Here is a 22,711-nt window from a genome sequence, read left to right as displayed (position 1 = left end):
TAAATACCCAATAGTGGAGTTACTGGATCATATGGTATTTATATTTTATTTAAATTTATTTTTAATTTTTTAAAGTAAACTCTACACCCAACATGGGGCTTGAAATCATGACACTGAGATCAAGAGATCAAGAGTTGCATGATCTACTGACTGAGCCAGCCAGGTGCCCCATGGTATTTCTATTTTTAATTTTTTGAGGAACCTCCATACTATTTTCCACAGTGGCTGTACAATTTACATTCCCACTAGCATTACACAAGAGTTCTTTTTTCTCCACATCCTTGCTAACACTTATCGTTTCTTGTGTTGTTGGTTTTAGCAATTCTAACAGGTGTCAGGTGATATCTCATTGTGGTTTTGATTTGCATTTCCCTGATGATGAGTGATGTTGAGCATCTTTTCATGTGTCTGTTGGCCATCTGGATGTCTTCTTTGGAGAAATGTCTATTCAGGCCCTCTATTTTTTTATTGTATTTTTTGTTTTTTCAGTGTTCTTTATATATGTTGGATATTAACCCCTTATTAGATATATCATTTGCAAATATCTTCTCCCATTCAGTAGGTTGTCTTTTTGTTTTGTTAATGACTTCCTTCACTGTGCAAAAGGCTTTTTATTTTGATGTAGTCCCAATAGTTTATTTTTGCTTTTGTCTCCCTTGCCTCAGGAGACATATCTGGAAAAATGTTGCTATGGTCGATGTTAGAGAAATTATTGCCTGTGCTCTCATCTAGGATTTTCATGGCTTCAGGTCTCACATTTAATTCTTTAATCCATTTTGAATTTTTGTTTGTATATGGTGTAAGAAAGTGGTTCAGTTTCATTCTTTTACATGTAGCTGTCCAGTTTTCCCAGCACCATTTTTTGAAAAAACTGTCTTTTCTTCACTGTATATTCTTGCCTCCTTTGCCATAGATTAATTTATCATATAATGTGAGTTTATATATGGGCTTTCTATCCTGTTCCATTGATCTATGTGTCTGTTTTTATGCCAGTACCATACTGTTTTGATTATTATAGCTTTGTAGTATACCTTGAAATCTGGAGTTGGGCTACCTCCAGCTTCATTCCTTTTTCCACAATTTCTTTGGCTACTCAGGGTCTTTTGTGGTACATACAAATTTTAGGATTATTTGTTCTAGTTCTGTGAAAAATGCCATTGGTATTTTGATAGGGATTGCATTGAACCTGTAGATTGCTTTGGGTAATATGGACATTTTATCAGTATTCTTCCAATGCATGAGTATGGGACATCTTTCCATTCGTTTGTGTCATCTTCAGTTTCTTTCCACAGTGTTTTATTTTTCAGAGTATAGGTCTTTCACAGCCTTGGTTAAATTTATTACTAAGTATTTTATTATTTTTGGTACAATTGTAAATGGTGTTTTTTCAACTTCTCCTTTGGCAATATCATTGCTAGTGTATGGAAACACTCCTGATTTCTGATTTGGTATCCTGCCACTTTTCTGAATTCGTTTATTACTTCTACTAGTTTTTTGATGGAGTCTAGGATTTTCTATGTATAGCATTATGTAGTCTGCAAACTGCTATTTACTTAGGATGTTATATATGAACCACATAGTAATCACAAACCCAAAATCTATGATAAATACACAAAAAATAAAGCCAAACATAACACTATAGATACTTATTGATCACAAAGAGAGCAAGAGAAGAACAAAGGAACAAAGCAGAACAACAAAACAACCAGAAAACGACTTTTAAAACTGGTAGTAACTACATACCTGTCAATAATTATTTTAAATGTAAATGGCCTAAATGCTCCAATCAAAAGACATGGAGGAAAAAAAAAAGACACAGAGTGGTGGAAAGAAGAAAAAAACAAGACCCATCTATATGCTGCCTACAAGAGACTCACCTGAGACCTAACAGTGCATACAGCCTGAAAGTGAAGGGATGGAAAAACATTCATCATGCTAAATGAAAGCAAAAAAAGAAAAAAAAAGCCAAGGTAGCAATAATTACATGAGACAAAATAAAATTTAAGACAAAGACTATAACGAGACAAAGAAGGGCATTACATAATGATAAAGGGACCAATCCAATAAGATGATATAACAATTGTAAATATCTACATACCCAACACTGGAGCACCTAAATACATAATATTAACAGACATAAAATGTAAATTGATGTTAATACAGTAATAGTAGGGGACTTTAACACTCCGCTTATATGAATGGATAGATTATCCAGACAGAAAATTAATAAAGAAATAATGTCACATAATGTGTGACAATAATGACACAATGGACTAGATGAACATAACAGCTGTATACAGAACATTCCATCTAAAAACAACAGAACACACATTCATTTCAAGTACACATGGTACATTCTCCAGAATAGACCACATATTAGGCCATAAAACAAACCTCAATAAATTTAAGATTGAAATCATACCATGAGTTTTTTCTGGCCACAATGTTGTGAAATTAGAAATAAATCACATAAAAAAAAACTAGAGAAAACACAAACACCTGGAGACTAAACAACATGATAGTAAACAACCAATGGGTTAATGAAGCAACGAAGAAATAAAAAAATACAGGGAGACAAATGAAAATGAAAACACAATGGTCCAAAATCTCTGGGACACAGTGAAAGCAGTTCTGAGAGGGAAGTATAGAGCAATATAGGCATCCCTGAAGAAACAAGAAAAAATTCAAGTAAACAATCTAACCGTACACCTGAAGGAAATAGAAAAAGAACAAACAAAACTCAAGGTGAGTAGAATAAAGGAAATAATAAAAATCAGAGCAGACAGGACAACCTGTAAGAAATGGATAAATTCCTAGAAACATGCAATCTTCCAAAACTGAACCAGGAAGAAGTAGGAAATTTGAACAGACTGATAATAGGTAATGAAATTGAACTGGTAATCAAAAAACAAAACAAGACAAAGTGAAACAAGTCCAGCATCAGATGGCTTCACAGGTCTCCAAAAATTTAAGAAAGAGTTAATACCTATCTTTCTCAAAGTGTTCCAAAAAATAGAAAAGACAGGAAAGCTTTCGAATACATTCTACTGGGCCAGCATTACCCTGATACCAAAAAGTAGAAAAGACACCACAAGAAAAGAAAACTATAGGCCAATATTCCTGATGAATATTGATGCAAAAATCCTCAACAAAATATTAGTAAACAGCCAACAAACAACACATTAAAAAGATCATTCACCATGATCAGGTGGGATTAATTTCTGGGATACAAGGGTGGGTCAGTATTTACACCACATCAATAAAATGAAGGATGAAAATCATATGACCATCTAATAGATGCAGAAAAAGCATTTGACAAGATTTGACAGCCATTCATGATAAAAACTCTCAACAAGATTGGGATAGAGGGAACATACCTCAACATAATATAGGCCATATATGAAAAATTCACAGCTAACATCGTACTCAGTGTTGAAAAACTGAGATCTTTTCCCCTAAGATCAGGAACAAGACAAGGATGCACTTTTATTCAACATAGTACTGGAAGTCCTAGCCACAGCAGTCAGACAGGAAAAAGAAAGAGGCATCAGTGTTGGTAAAGAAGTTCAACTGTCACTATTTTCAGACAACAGGATCATTCTGTTAAAGATACAGCTGACAATGTATGAGCTGGATGTGGGGTATAAGAAAAAGAGAAGTATCAACGGTAATTCCAGGATTTTTGGCCTGAGCTGAAGAATTGAGTCAACATTAGTAGAGATGAGAACTGCTTTAGAGGTAGCTGATTTGGAAGATTAGGAGCTCAGTTTTGGGCAGGTAAGTTTGAGATCTTATGAGACTTGCAAGTGAAGATTATTTTAAAAATTTAAAGGAGGCATTTGGGCATAATACATTTGATCTTTTAAACTTTAGCTTTAAAATTTGCTGGTTCTTCCAAAGAATACTTCCAATCTCAGAAGAATTGTTAAGTTCTAAAGAAATTATTATTCATTTGTTAATAATATGGAATTTAATCCACTTTCTCCTAATTGATAAGGCAGTAATATAGTTTAGTACTTTTTAAGAGAAGCATCATAGTAGTTTATAGAGGGAGCCAGTTTGCCTGGACTTAAATCCTTGTTGTGTTTACTGACTGTGTGCTAAATATGTGATACAAATTGTCTTTCAGATAATTTGCTAAAAGCCTGTTTTGTTTAACTTGAGTATACTCATAAAGCCCTAACCAAACTATACCATTTTTTTTTTTTAAGATTTTATTTGTGAGAGAGAGAGCAAGAGAGGGAGCACAAGCAGGGGGAGGGGCAGAGGGAGAGAGAGAAGCAGACTCCCCGATGATCAGGGAGCCCAACGAGGCGGGGCTGGATCCCAGGACCATGGGATCACAGGATCATGACCTGAGCTGAAGGCAGATGCTTAACCGACAGAGCCATCCAGACACCCCCAAAGTATACCATCTCCTCATAAAAGGTTATGTGTTTCACATAAAGCCATGTATCTGGAAAGAGGTACTAATGAAAAACGCCAACACTTCTGGAAAGAAATCTAAGACTACATTCTTTAAAAGCTGTTTTTTTTCTGGTCTGCTTATTCTAGGTACCACATCTTAACTGAAATTAATGGGTTCTATCTATAATAGATATGGATCCTTAAGTTTCTTAAAATTTGAAGCTTATAAAAGGAATTTCAAAAATAATCGACAATGGCTGAACATATTCTGTGGACTTAAAGAGTTCAGTCTGACTGTAGTTGCCTATATTGTTACTCTAAGTAACAGTGCTTATCAAACTGCTTTCCAAGGAGGCTTTACCCTCTTTCCATATGTTTTGCAAATAGTCTGTGAAAATTGCTTGTTACAGGAAATGGCTTCTTTTTGTTTGTTGCTGCATTTCTATTTCCTCTGTGCATCCTGCTCAGCTGTTTCAGTATTCTGTTTTTGACAGAGATGAAAGGACAGCTTAAGATTCTTTTGACAGAATAAGTAATTTCCACATTGATTCCAAACTGAAAATAGATACCACATTGCATAGGAATACCCTCAGTCTATGTGGATTGAGTGGGACTGACTTGACTTCTCATCTTCAGGAATGGGGACTGTGAACCAGGTCTGGCCAATCAGAGCTTTTCTTGGGACTTTTGCTGGAACCATTGGGGAAGAAGGTTCTTATTATTAGGATTCCTAGCTTTAGAGATACTGGTGGTCATCTTTGCTATAACATAAAGAAAGCTTGTTGGAAAATAAGTAGTGCGGAGGAAAGCAGTGGTAAGAGACAAAGAAAAATAGATTTCTAATTACATTTTTAACCCTTTCACCCATTTCTTAAGCCGAAATAATTTTTAACCCCTTCATCCATTTCTTAAGCTGGTATTTCAGTTATGTGATCCAATGACCCTTCCTCTCATTTTATTTTTTGTAAAAAATTTTATTTGAGTGAGAAAGAGAGAAAGCATGGGGGTGGGGGTCAGAGGGAGAAGCAGACTCCTGGCTGAGCAAGGAGCCTGATGTGGGACTTGATCCTGGGACTCCAGGCCTGAGCCAAAGGCAGATGCTTAACCAAATGAGCCACCCAGCCACTCCTTTCCTCTCATTTTAAAATCATGCTTTCACTATATAAAGGATTGAATCTAAATTACTGATCTACCTGTGGTATATTCTTCTTTACAAAAAAATTTAAGTAACCTCTATGCCAAACCTGGGGCTTGAACTCATGATCTGGAGATCAAGAGTTGCATGTTCTACCAACTGAGCCAGCCAGGTGTGCTCCTGTGGTATATTCTTCTGTGTAAAGCTTTTAAGTACTTCTCCAGATATGGTAGCCAAGGTTTTACTATTTAAACATTTTAATGCCTAAATATTTCATGATACTGTTGTGTACCACATATACACACACTTATAAAATATAGACATGAATTAACATTTAATTATATGGGACATACATCAATATGTCCTATTACATGTGGCCATAACTGATTTTTGTGATAATCCAAAAATTATAATTGGCAGTTTTAATACAGGCATCTAGTCAAAACAATTGAGTTTATAAATGATTACAGAAGGAAAAAAACATAAAATATCTAGTAAGATGGGCATTTTTTTTAAAGATTTTATTTATTTGAGGGAGAGAGAATGAGAGAGAGAGAGAGAGCACATGAAAGGGAGGAGGGTCAGAGGGAGAAGCAGACTCCCCGCTGAGCAGGGAGCCTGATGGGGGACTCGATCCCGGGACTCCAGGATCATGACCTGAGCTGAAGGCAGTCACTTAACCAACTGAGCCAACCAGGCGCCCCAAGATGGGCATTTTCTGATTGGCAAATGCTTTCATATTAGAAATCACCAGGTTTACTACAGGTCCATAGCCCCTTTCTCTGACACCCACGGGGCCAGATAAATTTTTAAAACCAGAATTCTTCAGCTCCTCTAAGCTCCTCACTTTTTTTTGGTCTGTAAATTTGGATCTTTTTTGTGTTGGAGGTTTTCCTCAAAAGTTTACTGATGCTGAAATGTCTGTTCATATTTGAATGTGAAGCACTAAAAAGCTGATCAGAAGCATATACAATAAAAGAAAAAATGAGGCAATTATTAACTCTACAAAAATGTAATCTCAGCACACTCATTGACTCATAAGTGGGCAGTATTTACATGGTCATAAAAGAAAAACAATAAATAAGGATTTATTATTTTTTTGATTTTATTTATTCATTTGAGACACAGAGATACAGAGAGAGAGAGAGAGCATGAGCAGAGGGAGAGGGAGAAGCAGGCTCCCCGCTGAGCCAGGAGCCTGATGTGGGACTCGATCCCAGAACCCTTGGATCATGACCTGCGCCAAAGGCAGACGCTTAACGACTGAGCCACCCAGGTGCCCCAGTAAATAAGGATTCAACCAACAATTTTAACATAGCCATATTGGGAAGATGGAGGAGGGTGGGGGGAGGAGACTGAAAAATCTCCCCTTACTCCTTTATGAATTAAGTGGCAGAAATATGTGTTTTATATAACAATATATTTTTTTAAATCTTTTTTTTTAAGATTTTATTTATTTATTTGACAGAGAGAGAATGAGAGAGAGCATGAGAGGGAAGAGGGTCAGAGGGAGAAGCAGACTCCCCGCTGAGCAGGGAGCCCAATGCGGGACTTGATCCCGGGACTCCAGGATCATGACCTGAGCGGAAGGCAGTCGCTTAACCAACTGAGCCACCCAGGCGCTATGTACATATGAAAAGAAACAACTAAAAAAGTTAGTTACTTCTGGGGAATGGAACTTGGTGCCAAAGGTGCACCAAATGATTGCTGTTTGGTTATAAGCCTTTGAAAGCTACTTTACTTTATGTTTTGTGGGTAATTATGATGTATCCAGGTTGGGATAAAGCTAAAAGAAATAAGATGGCAAAACACCTACAGTTAAAAACAAAATTCTCCTGAAAATTTTATTAACATTTAATAACAATAAATCAGTCAGCATTTTCCATAGTCTTCACAAAGTTTTTGTCTTAAAGATGAGATTTACTTCAAATGTCTTCATGTAAACCAATCAGTCATGAATAAACTTTTATAGTGAGCTTCTCAAACATATTGTTTTAATACCGGTCTTTTTTCTTGGGATGACAACAGCAATACTATGATAGTATTAAGATTTCTTTTTAATTCAAATGAACTGTTTTCAAGATTAATGGTTACTAGCAAATCTTGATTTTTATTACTCTGCTAAGGCAAGATAGAAACATGATACTTTAAAATTATTTTCAATTTCCTATGAACCTAGTTTATAGTAAAAAATTATTTGGTACTAAGTGTTCTTTATGCTCAAATTCTAAAAGTAATCTTTAATCCCAACTGAACTTGGTACCCCAAGATTTAAAAAAATTTTTAATGATATTTACATAATAAATACAATTTTAATCACTCAGTTCTTCCTCATCACTGAAGTACGTGCTTTTCTTTATCCTTGGGCGTCTTGAGTCATCTGATGTTGAGGGACCCCCTGAACTGGGTTTCCATTTTTTCTGTTCTTCTTCAATTTTGGCTTGCTGTAATGTGATTCAGAAAACAAAACAAAACAAAACAAAACAAAACCAGGAAGTCTGTTGAACATTATTTACAGTGTATTAATTCAAAACATGGCAAAAACACACCATAAATGCCAACACTCCCCACCCTCCAGCCCTTGCAGACAATTCTACTTTATCAGGAGACCCCACCTGCCCCCCCAAGTTATGTCTCAGTTTCACTTTGTTAATCAAAATTATTCTAGGCAACTTCTACTTATTAACAGGTACATGAAATGAAGCTTATTTGCCATCTTTGCTGGAAATGGGAATGTTATATAAAATACATTAGTTAACTAAAAGGAAAAATTAATTAATATATTTGAATTTATCAACTACAAACATATTAAAATAAAGTAACTTTTTTAGAAAATTAGGAGATTGTATGGCCTTCCTAAAAAATGTTTCATATATTTATATTAGGACTTTTAAATGGTCAAAAATAGTTTTTGGTTTTGTTTTGAAGTGAAATTTCAGTTAGAACATATCTTTTGGGTTTAATAAAATCTTCTCTGTTTGGCTAAACTCACCTTAATAAAATATTTCTGATCAATTCCATAATGAAATCATTTTAAAATATTAAAAATGTTGTAGGGCCCTTTAAATCTAGAAAGAACCAAGGGGAGTTTTTCTATTACACTGCTCTAAAGACCTTAGAGAAATAGCCTGTTTCCTAAAGAGTAAAGGGGAGAGAGGAAGATTGCCATGAGATGATCAATAAAGTAAGCAAGGGATACAAGGCAGCTATAACATTATTAAAAGAACTGTTAATACCTGGAAAGCTATGGCCTGACTAAGACTGTCAAGAGCGGGATCTTCCCCTTCATCTTCACTTTCTTCCACTTCTTCACTAAATTATTAAAAAAAAAATCAGAATGTACTCAAGCAAGAGTATAAAGATAGAAAACAATACAAGAATGTATTTAGTAAGAGTAGATATACACACATTTCTTCTTCTGGTTCAGGAATTTTCTTTTTTTTCTTTTTCTCTTTCTTCTTTGGAGGTTCCCGTTCTCCAAGCATATTTTTAGGACAGGCATAACTTAAGTGTCCACTTTCCTTTTGTTTCACATTAAGGAAAGGAAAAAAGCTGTATTTGCTGTGTTATTAACAGAAACTTGCTTGGTACTCTACAACTGGAAGTTTTAGAACTTAAAAAAGAATACTGTCACACTGGGAATATACATGAAGAAATTAACAAAACCTATTATTTTAATATTTAAAAGAAAGAGATTATGATATTATAACCCCCAATAAGCTACTTTACCAATAAGAGAATATTTTAGTAGTTTTACTAAGAACAAAAGAAGTATTCTTCCTTCAAACATTTCAAATCTCAAGATTCAGGGTATAAAACAATTTGAAATTTAAATGCACCACCTACCTTAAATGTAAAAATTTAAAGTTATTATTTGATAAAATGGGATGAAACCTTCCTGTTAACTTCTAAGATGCTGCTTAACATCATATTAAAAACAAATTTCTAAAATAAATAATTAATCTTTTTTAAAAGGGGAGGGTGCTTGGGTGGCACAGTCAGTTAAGCATCCAACTCTTAGTTTTGGCTTAGGTCGTGATCTCAGTGTCGTGAGATCAAGCCCTGCATTGGGCTCCAGGCTCAGCATGAAGTCTGCTTAAGACACTCTTTCCCTCTGCCCTCCCCCTCCTTCCTGCCCACTGCTCTCTTTCTCTCAAATAATCTTTAAAAAAAAAAGTAAAATTTAAAGTCTTCCTCACTTTTCCTATTAATTTCATTTTCCTCCCTTCATATCTAGATTTTACCTGCACTGTCCAATTATGGGAGCCACTAACCATAATTCTCTTGTGACTACTGAGAACCTGTCTGAATTGATATGCGCTGTAAGGGTAAAATACATCCTGGAATCTGAAGACAATAAGAAAAAAATAATGTAAAATACCTTAATTTTTGAAAATATTACATATTCAAATTATAATATTTTAGATATATATTGGGTTATGAAAATAAAATATATTATTAATTTTTGCTGTTGCTTTTTTTAATGTGGCTATTACACAAATCAGAATTACATTTATGGCTGGAGTAACGTTATAATGAGCCATAACATGGTTCAGTTGTAAAACATGAGACAATGAACTAAACTCTGAATAGTAGCTCACTAAATACACTGAAGGATAATATGTAAGAGTAAGGGTGTGGGGAGAGACTGAACCAGGATCAAAACAATAGAACAGAAAAATAATCGTGCTTTTCAAGTATATTTTAGAAAGCATCAAACAGATTGTGTACTTTATATATCTGGGGACATGGTTGAACCCAAGAGATGTTACTGTTAATGAACTGCGAAGTGAATGCAACTGCTTTTGGAATAATGTCAACATATATAAAAATGGTTTCATAATGAAGTAACTTGAGGGAAACCAGGCTAAATAAATGTAAACATATTTTGGGGAGGGGGAAATTTAAGAAATATAAAATGTACAAAGTATAACAAATTTATGGATCCATAAACTAAAAAGGCAGATTAACAGATTCATCCAAGATTTCTCAGATAATGTTATTTACTATGAATATGAGGATACATAGTAATCTATCTGACCATAACTACTCCTCCCTTCCATCCTTTTTTTTTTTTTAACAAAACTCAGGGCTCTGGAACACAGTTTCTAAAACATTAAGAGGTGTTAGAATCACAGGAAATGACAAAATGTACCATTCATCTATCTGTTTATCTATATGTTTTTTCAGCGAGGAAGGGGCAGAGTGTGGCAGTGAAGGAAATGACTCCAACCCATTTCTTTGTATCTTCCACTGATTTTATAGCCAGGAAAATACCTCTCAGTAATCCTCTCCCCAGCTCCCCATTACTACCTCTAGACCCTAATTTTTAGATATACTTTTTAGGCATTTTGGAAACTGACAACAATGAGTCCCAGACTGATACTCTCTTGGTACCATCATTATTATGGGCCTCGTGCAAAACTGTTTTGTGGCTATGTATTTTTCCTAATCACCAAAAGTTTAAATGGGTAATGATAAACTATAAGAACTAGGTAAGAAAGTTTGGAGATAGTTCAGTTACAAACACTAGCAGTATTAATAGAAAAAAAAAAGCTTTTAAAACACATTATCCCAAATAGGATAGGTTGATCATATGATAATGTTTATACTAAACTGTGATGCTTAAACATTGGCAAGCTATTATAGGCAAAAACAGTATCCCACTAACCCAAAAGTTTATGGGTCACTAAATCTTTCAAGACAATAAGTAATTAGTCTGGTGCTTTTTTTTTTTTTTTAATAGTTTATTTATTTATTTGAGAGACAGCGAGCGAGAGAGTATAAGCAGGGGGAGCAGCAGAGGGAGAAAGAGCACAAGCAGGTGGGTGGCAGGCAGAGGGAGAAGCAGACTCCCCACTGAGCAAGGAGCCTGATGTGGGACCCCATCCCAGGGCCTTGAGATCATGACCTGAGCTGAAGGCAGACGCTCAACCAACTGAGCCACCCAGACGTCCCTACGAAGTGTTTTTTTTTTTTTTTTTTTTTTTTTTTTTTACATAGCAAGAGCAGGGGTGCCTGGATGACTCAGTCTGTTGAGTGTCTGACTCTTGATTTTGGCTTAGGTCCTTCGCACCCCCCACAGCTTGTGTGCTCTCTTAAAAAACCCCCAAACCCAAATACCTTTCTAGTTTCTTTTTCTTTCTTTTTAAGATTTTATTTATTTATTTGAGAGAGAGAGACACAGCGAGAGAGGTAACACAAGCAGGGGGAGTGGGAGAGGGAGAAGCAGGCTCCCTGCTAAGCAGGGAGCCACATGCAGGGCTCAATCCCAGGGCCCAGGGATCACAACTTGAGCTGAAGGCAGACACTTAACTGACTGAGCCACCTAGACACCCCAGTCTGGTGCTTTTTAATTTAACAGTTATCAAAGATTTAGAAACTGGAGAAAATACCACTCTATATTACCTAACTCAGGTTATCTTTACATACATTTCAGTTGCATTTACTAAGATGAGTAGAGTCCCAAAGTAAAACAACTTTTATAACCTGCTTTTAGCCAGCCAGAAGTTTTAGAGAGCACAAATAAAGCCCTGATGTAAAAAACACCTTCAAATAAACTATGGAATATTACATTAAGTTTTAGGTATACTCACCCCACATTCATAACACTTAGATTTATCAAAGTAGTTTCGTCTTCGGATGAACTCGGCTGCTCTTCCATTGTCGATAGCAATGCTTGCTTTTATCACTCTACCAAATAACTAAGCCAGAGAAAAATGTAAATGCAGAAGGATGTATTTCACTGAAACCTAAAACTACAGTTATTTGATTCCATTTCCTTAAATTTTCAATTCCATTTTATTTTAGGTTACTTTATCAATCGCCTGGTCGGGTATGACAAATAACATCCTATAGAATAGATTTTTATTCCTTAGATTCTGCCAGTGTTTTGGGGATGAATATAATTTTGACCTCTTTTCTATAGGTTAAATACCCTCAAAATCTACTGGTATCCATGACTTGATCATCCACTGTATCCCCACATTTTTGGCCTGGATGAGCAAAGGTTTTTGGATTAAAAATCTTGTTGGGAATGAATGGCCTTACCTGTTTGTTGTTTATTGCCCTGGTACAGTTTTGTGCAGAGTCTTTATCCAAAAATAAAATAAATGCAACCCCTTTACTCTTCCTGGTATCTTTATCTTTCATTATAGTAACCCTTAAAGTATAAACAAATAGCCAGTTAAAAATAATGAGGCAGCAATAAATAAAACAGATTATTAATAAATACTTGGAAAACTCATGGGTTAGCAAAACATTTACAGAATAAGAGAAATCAATATGGTTGACAAATCAACTATTTCTTCAAAGTCATGGGATATCAAGAAGAATGAAGAGGAGAAAATGTGATACTAATTTAACAAAAGTGAGCACAGTTATGATAGGAGTACCTGAAAAGTCAAACATTTGAGGGATCAAGTAAAGAGATTACAGAGATTACAGAGACAACAAAATCTTGAAGAGTAAGCGTAATTCCTTTTCCACTAATGCCCTCACTCTGCAGAAATAAAACAAAACAAAAATGAGGTATTCTTTTCAACACAAAAAGTAAAATGATTTACTTATTTTTTCCTAGGCTTTAGGATCTAATTATATTCTTAATATTCTCTTTTTAAAGTTTTAAATTCCAGTTAGTTAACATACAGTGTAATATTAGTTTCAGGCGTACAATTTAGTGATTCAACCTTCCATACAACACCTAGTGCTCATCACAGCAAGTATACTCCTTAATCCCCTATCACCTTAAGAATCTCCAGTTCTGTGGTTCTTAGTCATACCATCCAAGGTACCTAAGTGATAGGGATGGTGCTAAGATCACAGAGCCTGTTCTTTCTCCTGATCCTTTATACATCCCTAGTCCTTGTGATCCTTGCTCATCATATGTCATTACATGTAGTTTAAAAATCAGTGTTTGGGGCGCCTGGGTGGCTCAGTCATTAAGCGTCTGCCTTCGGCTCAGGTCATGATCCCAGGGTCCTGGGATCAAGCCCCGCATCGGGCTCCCTGCTCAGTGGGAAGCCTGCTTCTCCCTCTCCCACTCCCCCTGCTTGTGTTCCTGCTCTCGCTATGTCTCTGTCAAATAAATAAATATTTAAAAAAAAAAATCAGTGTTCAACAGGGATCTTCAGAGAAATGGCTGATTCCAAGGATGGATAGGGTAGGTACAAGATCTTAAAAAATGTGCTTAAAGAGGAAGGGAGTACTTAAAAAAACAAAATCATGGGGAATGGCTCAGGAGTAGAAAAGCCAGCTTAAGGAGCTCTCATTGGCCAAATCTAGGACAATTTGAGTACCAAAGTAATTAAGTATAGTAATGAATTATAAACCACAGAAAAAAGTAGGAATTTATAAGTGTGTATTAATAATAAATAAATGGGGGGAAGTTGGTTTTTGTTTACAGCAGAATGTCAAGGAAGTACTAGAGTTGGAAAATCACCATTTGCAACAATAATAGTAAAAAGTGGATCGGGCAAGAAATGATTTGTTGAACAAATATCTAAAATGAAATTTTGGGGCATCTGGGTGGCTCAGTTGGTTAGGCATTCAGCTCCTGATTTGGCTCAGGGTCATGAGATCGGGCCAGCGTTGGGCTCCGTGCTGGAAGTGGAGCTTGCTTAAGATTCTCTCTCTTCCTCTCCCTCTGCCCCCTCCCTCTTCTCACTCTCTAAAAATAAATAAATCTTTAAAATAAAATAAAAAATGAAATTTTTATGTGGAACAAGATATTTACATGGTCTTAAGAGTGTTTCTCACCAACTGTATTAGTAGCAAAGGGAAAAAAAAGTATTTATACAGTGGAGAAATTGGTCAACGCCTTGAGTGGGCCATCAAAATTACTATCACTAATGAGGGACACATGGACACTATATAAATCCAGATGTGAAACACTCAGAATACAACATCATCTATAAAGTTACCGGCCGAGAGTATATAAAACTCCAATGTAATCATGAGGCAATATTAGGAAAACACAAAATGAGGGGTAGAAAAAAGATGAGAGAGAGCTATATTCTTTATAAATCTTCCAGATTAAAGGAGGTTAAGAAAATAGGACAGTTAAAATCAACACCTAACTCTAGACTGTACTGGGGGGGAAAATTCTATGTGGGACATTATCAGGTCAACTGACAAAATTGGAACATGGATGATTGATTCAATAAAAGTATTTTATCAGTATAAATTTATGAATTTGGGAACCATACCGTGATTATGTAACATATAACCCTATTTTTAGGAAATACATACTTAGGTACTTAGGCGTAAGGGCAATGATGTAACTTACCCTCAAATAACTCACAAAAATAAATTGTGTGTGTACCTACCTACATATATATATACATGTGCATATAGACAGACAGACACACACACACACAAACACACACACACACACGAGGGGAGAGAGAGGGCAAATGATAAAGTAAATGGGTAAAATGTTACAATAGGTGAATCTAGGTAGAGGATACTTTGATGTTCTTTCTACTATTTTTGCAACTTTTTTAAAATTTGCAATTATTTTCAAGTAGTATAAAAAAAGACAATGTTCAAGACAAAGCATAATAATTTTCTAAAACCTGAATTAACAGGAAAAGACAAGAGGCGCAAATAAATAAATGGATATTTTATTTAACATTTTATCTCACATATTAAAATTTATTCTAAATGGATTGGGTTTAGGTACTTAAATAGTCACTGGAATGAAACTGGTAAAAAGATGCCACTATATTAAGAAAAGGGGTATCTTTTTCATTCAAAAAGGAAACATAAGTTGAAATAGTTTAGGGGAAAATGGACAAAATGGTTTAGTTTCTCAGACAAGTACATTTGTTTATTCATGGGGCTTAGAAGGAAAGAAGCACCTGACAACGCTTGTTTAGAGTCACCACAGTTATTGAGGATACAGAAGTTTTCGACCAATTTTGAAAGAAACAGAAACTAGTTACTTTAACTTTTTGGAATTTTCATGATATTTGTGAAGGTCAGTTAAAGTCATTAATCGTTTTTTTCTAAAGTACTATTTCAGAAGTGTTAGCTTTTGAAGTCATCCTCGGTTAATAACGTCTCTCGTCTGTCCCCTCTTCTTCATTCCCACAGCTTTTCTTGTCCACAATGGCACTGCTGTTTCAACAGTGTATTATTCTTACTAGTTCCCTTGATGTTAATGCTCTCATATGCCACTGAGAGCATTTCTACTTAAGGAATAAATAAAATCATGTCATTCTTCTGCTCAAAAATCTTTGGTTCTTCGATTTGCCTATGGTTTGGTCTTGAATCAATATCCTTTATGATTTGGCTCCCACTTCCCTCATCTTTCACTACTTCTCACTCACAAACTATGTGGGCTAGCAACAACAAACTACTCAATGTTCGCGGAGCATGGCCTGTACTTCTCCAAATTGATACCTGTATTCACATGGCTTCTGCCTCCTTTCAACTCTCAATCTTTGCCCATCAAAACTTGACTCATTCTTCAGAGCTCAGAACATGTCAGTTCTCTAATCTCTTTAACTGGAAATAATTTCTCTTTCTGCTAGTCTCTACTGAAGTCTGTTTATGTAAGAACAATGCCTCTTCTGACCTATTTTAATATAAACTCCTTTAAGGTTGTATCTGTAATCTCTATTATGCCTAGCTCAGTATGTTAAAACAAAAAGACAGATACAAATGGGAAACTGGTTTCTCAAGAGTGCATCTATGTGTTTATTCATGTAGTCAGTCAGTCACTCCATCCAGACACTTAAGCACTGGTTAATTAAAGGCCCTAGGACAAGGTTTTTTACCTTCAGGAGAAAAGCTTAGAGTCTAGAGGTAAAGAGACCTATAAACCAATTACAATACACTACTTTGACAGAGATACCTTCTATGGTAACAGAAAAAAATAATTACACCAAATATTCTATTCCCAAGTTTCTGGCAGGAGATGTACTCATTTAAGGCCATAATATGAAACAGACACTATCCCAGGAAACCTGGGTGTCATCCATAACACCCCTTTCTCACTCACCCAAACCTTACATACCAAGTACATCATTAAATATTACCCATTTTATAGCCTAATGATCATCTGACCATCTCTCAAATCTGTCCAGTCTCTACCTCTCCACCTATACCGCCTTAGTGCACATTACTCCCCTCGTCTATGGTTACAGCTTTTTGACGGGTCTGCTAGCATCTACTCTTGTTTCCTGCCAATCTAATCTCTACATTGAAGCCAGAATAAGCTTCTAAAAATTCAAATTATGTTCTTCCTTCATTTAAAATTCTGTACCAGTGAATTCCTGGTATTCTTAGGATGAAAACCAAATATCTTGTAACACGGCCAAGAAGCAAGATTAGGAACCTGCTGCCAGCTCTAGACCCTTTTTGTGCTTTCTCCCTCTTGCGCACTCATCTCTAGTTATACTGGCCTTTTTTTATTTTATTTTATTTTATTTTATTTTATTTTATTTTATTTTATTTTATTTTATTTTATTTATTTGACAGAGAGAACGCAAGTAGGCAGAGAGGCAGGCAGAGGGAGAGGGAGAAGCAGGCTCCCCGCTGAGCAGGGAGCCCGATGTGGGGCTCGATCCCAGGACTCCAGGATCATGACCTGAGCTGAAGGCAGATGCTTAACTAACTGTGCCACCCAGGTGCCCCTGGCCTTCTGTTTCTTGGTCTCACTTTATTTTCTCTTGCTTGCTCCACGGCTTCTGCACAAGGTAGTCCCTCTACCTAAAACGTTCTTCCCATTCTTTCTGCCTACTTAACTCTTACTCAGCCTTAAGGTTTCAATTCAAAGTATACTGACTTAGGTAAACCTACCCCATCCAGACTAGATCATGTCTTCTCTATGTATAGGTGCTTATAACTCCGTCTGACTTCATAGCATTCTCATGATTTATAATTTTATGTTTGTATAGCAATTCATTCAGAGATTCTGACAGATGGGAAAAACCAAGAAAAGGTAAGGGTATGGTTGAGGGAGCAGGCTCTGAAATCAAACTGTTAAATTTCAAATCTTGTCTCCACCACTAACTAGCAATATGTTTAAGTTTATTGTGTGCTTCAGTTTTGTTATTTATATTAGGATAATAACAGTATTTTACCTTAAAAGGTAGTTGTGAGAATTTAATGAATACATGTCAGAAGATTAGAAAAATGCCTAGCATATTTATGTGCTCATTGTCACATATCATCATTATTAGTGATTTGACTGGTATTAATGACTATTCAAAATTCTGAAGATTCATGGGGCACCTGGGTGGCTCAGTTGGTTAAGTGTCTGCCTTCAGCTCAGGTCTGCCTTTAGCTCAGGTCATGATATATGGGTCCTGGGATCAAGCCCCACATGGGGCTCCCTGCTCAGCAGGGAGTCTGCTTCTCCTTCTTCCTCTGCCTATTCCCCCCTCCTGCTCCTGCTGTCTCTCTCTCTCTAATAAATAAAAATCTAAAAAAAAATTCTGAAGACAAAAATTTACCTAGAAGCATTTTTGATGATTTTCTTACCATTTATCCAAAGCTAGAAAAAACTGGCCAAAATACATTCTAAATTTTCGGGATTTTAAATACAATTTCACACTTACATCAGAATATATATTGGTGATAAGATGGGTTAGAATGATAATACCCTGCTTTTACTTTTTTCCCCCATAATGTAGGTACATGTTTGATTTAAAATAGTGAATTAAATATAAGAAGTTCCTTTTATCCTTTAGTAACTCTCAGCCCCAAATGGTATTATCATCCCTACCATTTCTGTATGTTTCCAGTCTTTCCAATGATCTCTAAACTTTCTGTGAAAGCGGAGAATATGTTTTCTATTTATTTATCAGTCGCATAAGCACTTTGCATGTCATATGTATCGAAGTATTTGTTTTTTTACATTCTACTTATTTGACAAGTGAAATCCACTTCTGGTATACTTGATAACACACCTTCCAATAACCAAAATATGTATTTAATCAGAGCCTTTATGTCTTATATAACAGAATCGAGTTTTAGTTCTTAGTAGTATGATTAAGAAATTGTTGTTTAAATAAATTATGATATATAAAGGAATATCATGAGATCATTAGCTACAAGGGTATATCTTTCAACTACATGGTAAGATGTTTATAGTATAATGTCAAGTTTTAAAAAAAAGACAACAAAATTGCATGTATAGAATTAAGTCTTTAAAAAAAATTGTCTCTACAATGTTTATATACTCAGAAAAATGAACAAAATATACATAAAAACAGTATTTTTCTATTATATCAAATATCCGTTTTATTGAAAAATAATAAATCTTAAAAAATGGAAAAGTAAATTCAGATAAACTTTTTAAATGAGGTTTCAAAATTTGATGTGAATACTTACTTTACAACTTTGCCATACTTGGAAAATATCTGAAACAAAAGACCACATAATAATTTACAATTTAATTTTAAATAAGAAACATTAGATTTTCAGGTTGTATTAACTGACCATGTTCTTTGTTAAAGCTTGTGAAAAATTTCAGCCTTTATTCTATAAAGTAGGCCCTAGGAGATATATGTTTTTTAGTGACTAGAATAATATTCATATTTTTGTTATTGGAGTCACAGATATCTGCCCCAATTTCTAAATTTCTAACAAAAGAGTGCAGAGAAAAAAACCCCACTCTTTATGTGTGGTAGATTGAAGGCATACACATTGCATAGCTGCTGTGTTTTTTGGTATATCCATGGCAATTATCAACCCCACCATAGCCCCAGAGAAACCATGTGCTTCAAATATCAATGTTGTGGAATATCATTCCTAGCCAACCCCATTAAGCAATCACTGTTTCAGAAGACAGATCCTTACACTGCTTATAAAACAAAAAAAGCTTCTGTAATAAAAATCCATTCCCATCAGTCTCCCTCCTGCCCACTCTTAATATGTTGGTGGTTCTTTACAGTTGGCCCTATCTTCCCATTTACTACCACATCTTCAAGCTAGGCAATCTCCTCTATTTGTTTCAGCCACTACATATATACTAATAGTTCCTATTTATTATGTCTTAGGTCTTTCAGAAATATTAATATACACAATAATAGAGTTTTATGATTAAGTTGTGTAATGCTGGAATGTAGTATAACTGGATTGCAGTGTTAGAAACACTGAATCTTGAAGACCAAAACAGTCTTCTGTGTAACACTCTCTAATGGCTTCTCATTTCACTGAGAGTCCTTACCATTATTTATGTAGGCCCTACCAGCATCCCTGCATAGGCTTACCTTCCTCTAACTGCCCTTCCTCCCTCTCCATTTGATTTACTCTGTGCCTGACATGCTTTTTTTTCTTTAAAGATTTTTATTTATTTATTTGAGAGAGAAAGAGAGATAGAGAGCACGAGAGGGAAGAGGGTCGGAGGGAGAAGCAGACTCCCTGCTGAGCAGGGAGCCCGATGTGGGACTCGATCCCAGGACTCCAGGATCATGACCTGAGCCAAAGGCAGTTGCTTAACCACTGAGCCACCCAGGCGCCCCGTGTGCCTGACATGCTCTCCCCCCAGACATCTACACAGCTGTCTCTTACTTCCTTTAGGTCTTTATTCAAAAGTTACTTTCTCAATAAGGGCTTTAGACCGCTCATGTAAAACGTTACCTCCATTCCCAACCTTTTTTTTTTTTTTAAGATTTTATTTATTTATTTGACAGAGAGACACAGCGAGAGAGGGAACACAAGCAGGGGAAGTGGGAGAGGGAGAAGCAGGCTTCCCGCCAAGCAGGGAGCCCGATGCGAGGCTTGATCCCAGGACCCCGGGATCATGACCTGAGCCGAAGACAGAGGCTTAACGACTGAGCCACCCAGGCGCCCCATCCCAACCTGACATTTAATAACCTCCTTTATTTTTTCTCCTTAGCACCTGACATCTTAGCATTAATTTAGTATCCAAAAAAAATATCATTTGACTTTTTTATATTTCACTTTGCTTTATCTTACTATGTTATGAGTGCCAAGATAGATTTTCATCTTTGTGTTCATTGATGTATTCTTAGTACCTGTAAGAGTGCTCAGCGTATGGTAAGTGTTCAATAAATACAGACATATCTCTATTTTGATACAAGGAAAGAAGCTAAAGTGCATTTTCTCCTTTGTTCTTTGAGACTCAGGCTATCTAAGTAATTAATCAAATACAAATAATTAATCAAATACTATGTAACTAATCAAATACAAATCACCTACGCAGCATCTCTGTACTTAACATCTACCCAAAGAAGCAGAGAGAAGAGGGCACACTTGGAAGAAAGGATTCATGTCATTCCTTCCAGTTCCTCTTAACCACTCATCTGCAGGACAGGGACAGCAGGAAATTTTGTTCTCTGTAAGGTGAAGAGGTGAAAGAAGATGTTGGATTCCACCCCAACCCCATCCTGAACTGAAAAACAACATTAAACTGTTAGGTTTCTGCCATATGTATAAACTAAAATATCCTTTTAGAATTTGAGGGTTAGTAAAGGGATCTGTTTGCTTTCATTAGCCCTTTCCTCCAAAACCTCTACCCCACCAGTTTCAAAAAACCAAGTAAGCAAGCACGAAAAACCAGCCTATCACAAGTTGCTACCACTTCATTATGCTAGCTGTGTCTTCTGTGTTTATAAAGAACTTGTTATTTTCTATGAAAGCACTGTAAACTCTCTTTGGGAAATTACAAGATTGTCAATTGTTTTACTTATGTTTGCAATAGAGGTCTTTGCTATTGATGGTTCAAGTGCATTGTAATGTAGTTATTAAGAATTTTGCCGAAAACTGTTTGCTTAAGCTACATCTGTACCTCAGATAGAGAGTTCAGTAGACAATTGTACTAAAAGTTACTTACCCGGTATAAGTCATTGTTGGTCAGGGAAAAGGGCAAGTTGGATACATACACTGTGCTTTTACTTGGGGCCAATCCACCACTCATCTCTATAAAGGAAAACAAACCCAGAAGCAATCTAAACAAGGTATTCTTCATTCTAAGCAGAACCAATGTATACAATCGTTGATTTAATTATGCCACATTTAATACACCTTCCTCACTTTTTAGGATTAAAAACAATTACTGCAGTTGGATGAATTAAGGAATTTCTTTTCCCCAGATATTTCTGAAAAAGAGCTTTCTGGTCTTTCTTTCAAGTAGAGTCTTTAACTGTTATAGTGCTGGATTATGGTATGAAGGCAGAATGAGTTTAAACAGATAAATAAAAAATTGAGGCTTCACTTAACCGTCCCTCAAGCTAACGGCAAAAAAGTGCTTTTGCAAAGGCTTAATACCTTGCCTACCACATCATAAAGAGCCCGCTAGCTCAGAAAGAACTGTAGCCGCTCATTTTCACGAATGCTTTGGTTTGGGGTACTTTTTCAGTTGTCTTAATATTTTTCTTTGCAGTAGTGTTAAGAGAAAATTTTAGCCTCACCTTTTGATGATATAAAGTTCTTTCAAATCACTAATTTTGCATATTACTCGTAAATAATGAAAGGGTATATTTTACTATACGAATAAGTTTCCGTGCCTTGAAAGATACTGATTTGCGTATGTATTTTTAGCTTACACATGTAATTTGTAGTTAATTTTTATAGCGTATTTTACAAAGCAGACTATCCGTGAAAATTATATCGTACTCAACAAGGTTCAAATTTCCATTTAAAAAGCTTGTGTGGTGTGTATTTGAGAAGGGGGGGTAGGGACCATCACAAATGGCAAAATATTGACCGTAGGACATGCCAATTCGCGGAGTAATAGGAAAACTGCTTGATGCTTGAGATGTTTCTTGGGAATTTACTAGACAAGTTCAGGAACTCCACATCTAAAAGTTTCCCATTTGAAACTATGCGTTACCGTTCTGGGGAGAACTGCGAGGGCGGGCAACGGTAAATAGCCCGGAATAAAAAGGGTGACCGGGGAGAGGGGCAAATCGTTTTCGCGGCCGGGTCTGGGGAGGGGCTTGCTGGGAGAAAGGCCGCAGCTGAGGAAGCGTTTACCTTTAGGTGGGGCGGACCTGGGAGACTAGAGCACTAGCCCTCGACTCAGCTGGGCCTCAACCCGGACTCTTCCTCCTCACCCGCTGGGGCCTTGGCATCACGGGTCCTGGGAGTGGTCAGGCGCCGGAGACTAGAAGGCAGCGACAGCAACGCCTCTTCCTGGCTGTAGCTAGACCCAGGCTCCGGAGGCGGGCCCAGAGGCGGGCGCTTTTGCTGACG

The 22,711-nt window shown here is 36.2% G+C and overlaps 1 protein-coding gene across 2 annotated transcripts; it reads right to left on the bottom strand.

Annotated features, from left to right (window-relative positions):
• Window positions 1–7,360: 7,360 nt before the first annotated feature.
• On the bottom strand, window positions 7,361–22,686 carry ZCRB1 (zinc finger CCHC-type and RNA binding motif containing 1). Of its 2 annotated transcripts, XM_027592939.1 has the most exons (8): window positions 22,493–22,686; window positions 21,351–21,436; window positions 18,884–18,912; window positions 12,593–12,704; window positions 12,139–12,246; window positions 8,951–9,063; window positions 8,779–8,854; window positions 7,361–7,986 (listed from the first exon to the last, which is right to left on the bottom strand). In XM_027592939.1, the coding sequence occupies exons 2-8, from the start codon at window positions 21,432–21,434 to the stop codon at window positions 7,855–7,857; spliced, it is 654 nt and encodes a 217-aa protein (XP_027448740.1). In that variant the 5' UTR covers window positions 21,435–21,436; window positions 22,493–22,686; the 3' UTR covers window positions 7,361–7,854. The 2 variants fall into 2 exon arrangements, with proteins under 2 accessions (XP_027448740.1, XP_027448739.1); XM_027592938.1 differs by lacking the exon at window positions 22,493–22,686 and having other exon boundaries at window positions 21,351–21,455.
• Between the last annotated feature and the right edge of the window lie 25 nt (window positions 22,687–22,711).

The sequence above is a fragment of the Zalophus californianus genome, chromosome 9 (genome assembly GCF_009762305.2).
Source record: "Zalophus californianus isolate mZalCal1 chromosome 9, mZalCal1.pri.v2, whole genome shotgun sequence".
Taxonomy (NCBI): domain Eukaryota; kingdom Metazoa; phylum Chordata; class Mammalia; order Carnivora; family Otariidae; genus Zalophus; species Zalophus californianus.
The sequence above is the reverse complement of the archived record's forward strand: the minus strand, read 5'-3'. Positions and strand labels throughout refer to the sequence as shown.

Excerpts from the sequence above, each read along its gene's own strand:
- ZCRB1 (XM_027592939.1), bottom strand. The coding sequence starts at position 21,434 with ATGAGTGGTGGATTGGCCCCAAGTAAAAGCACAGTGTATGTATCCAAC. Across the intron at positions 8,855-8,950 it reads CCTGAACCAGAAGAAGAAAT|TGAAGAAGTGGAAGAAAGTG; the intron begins GTGTGTATATCT and ends TTAATAATTTAG. Across the intron at positions 7,987-8,778 it reads GTCAGGCCATAGCTTTCCAG|CAAGCCAAAATTGAAGAAGA; the intron begins GTATTAACAGTT and ends ATCACATTACAG.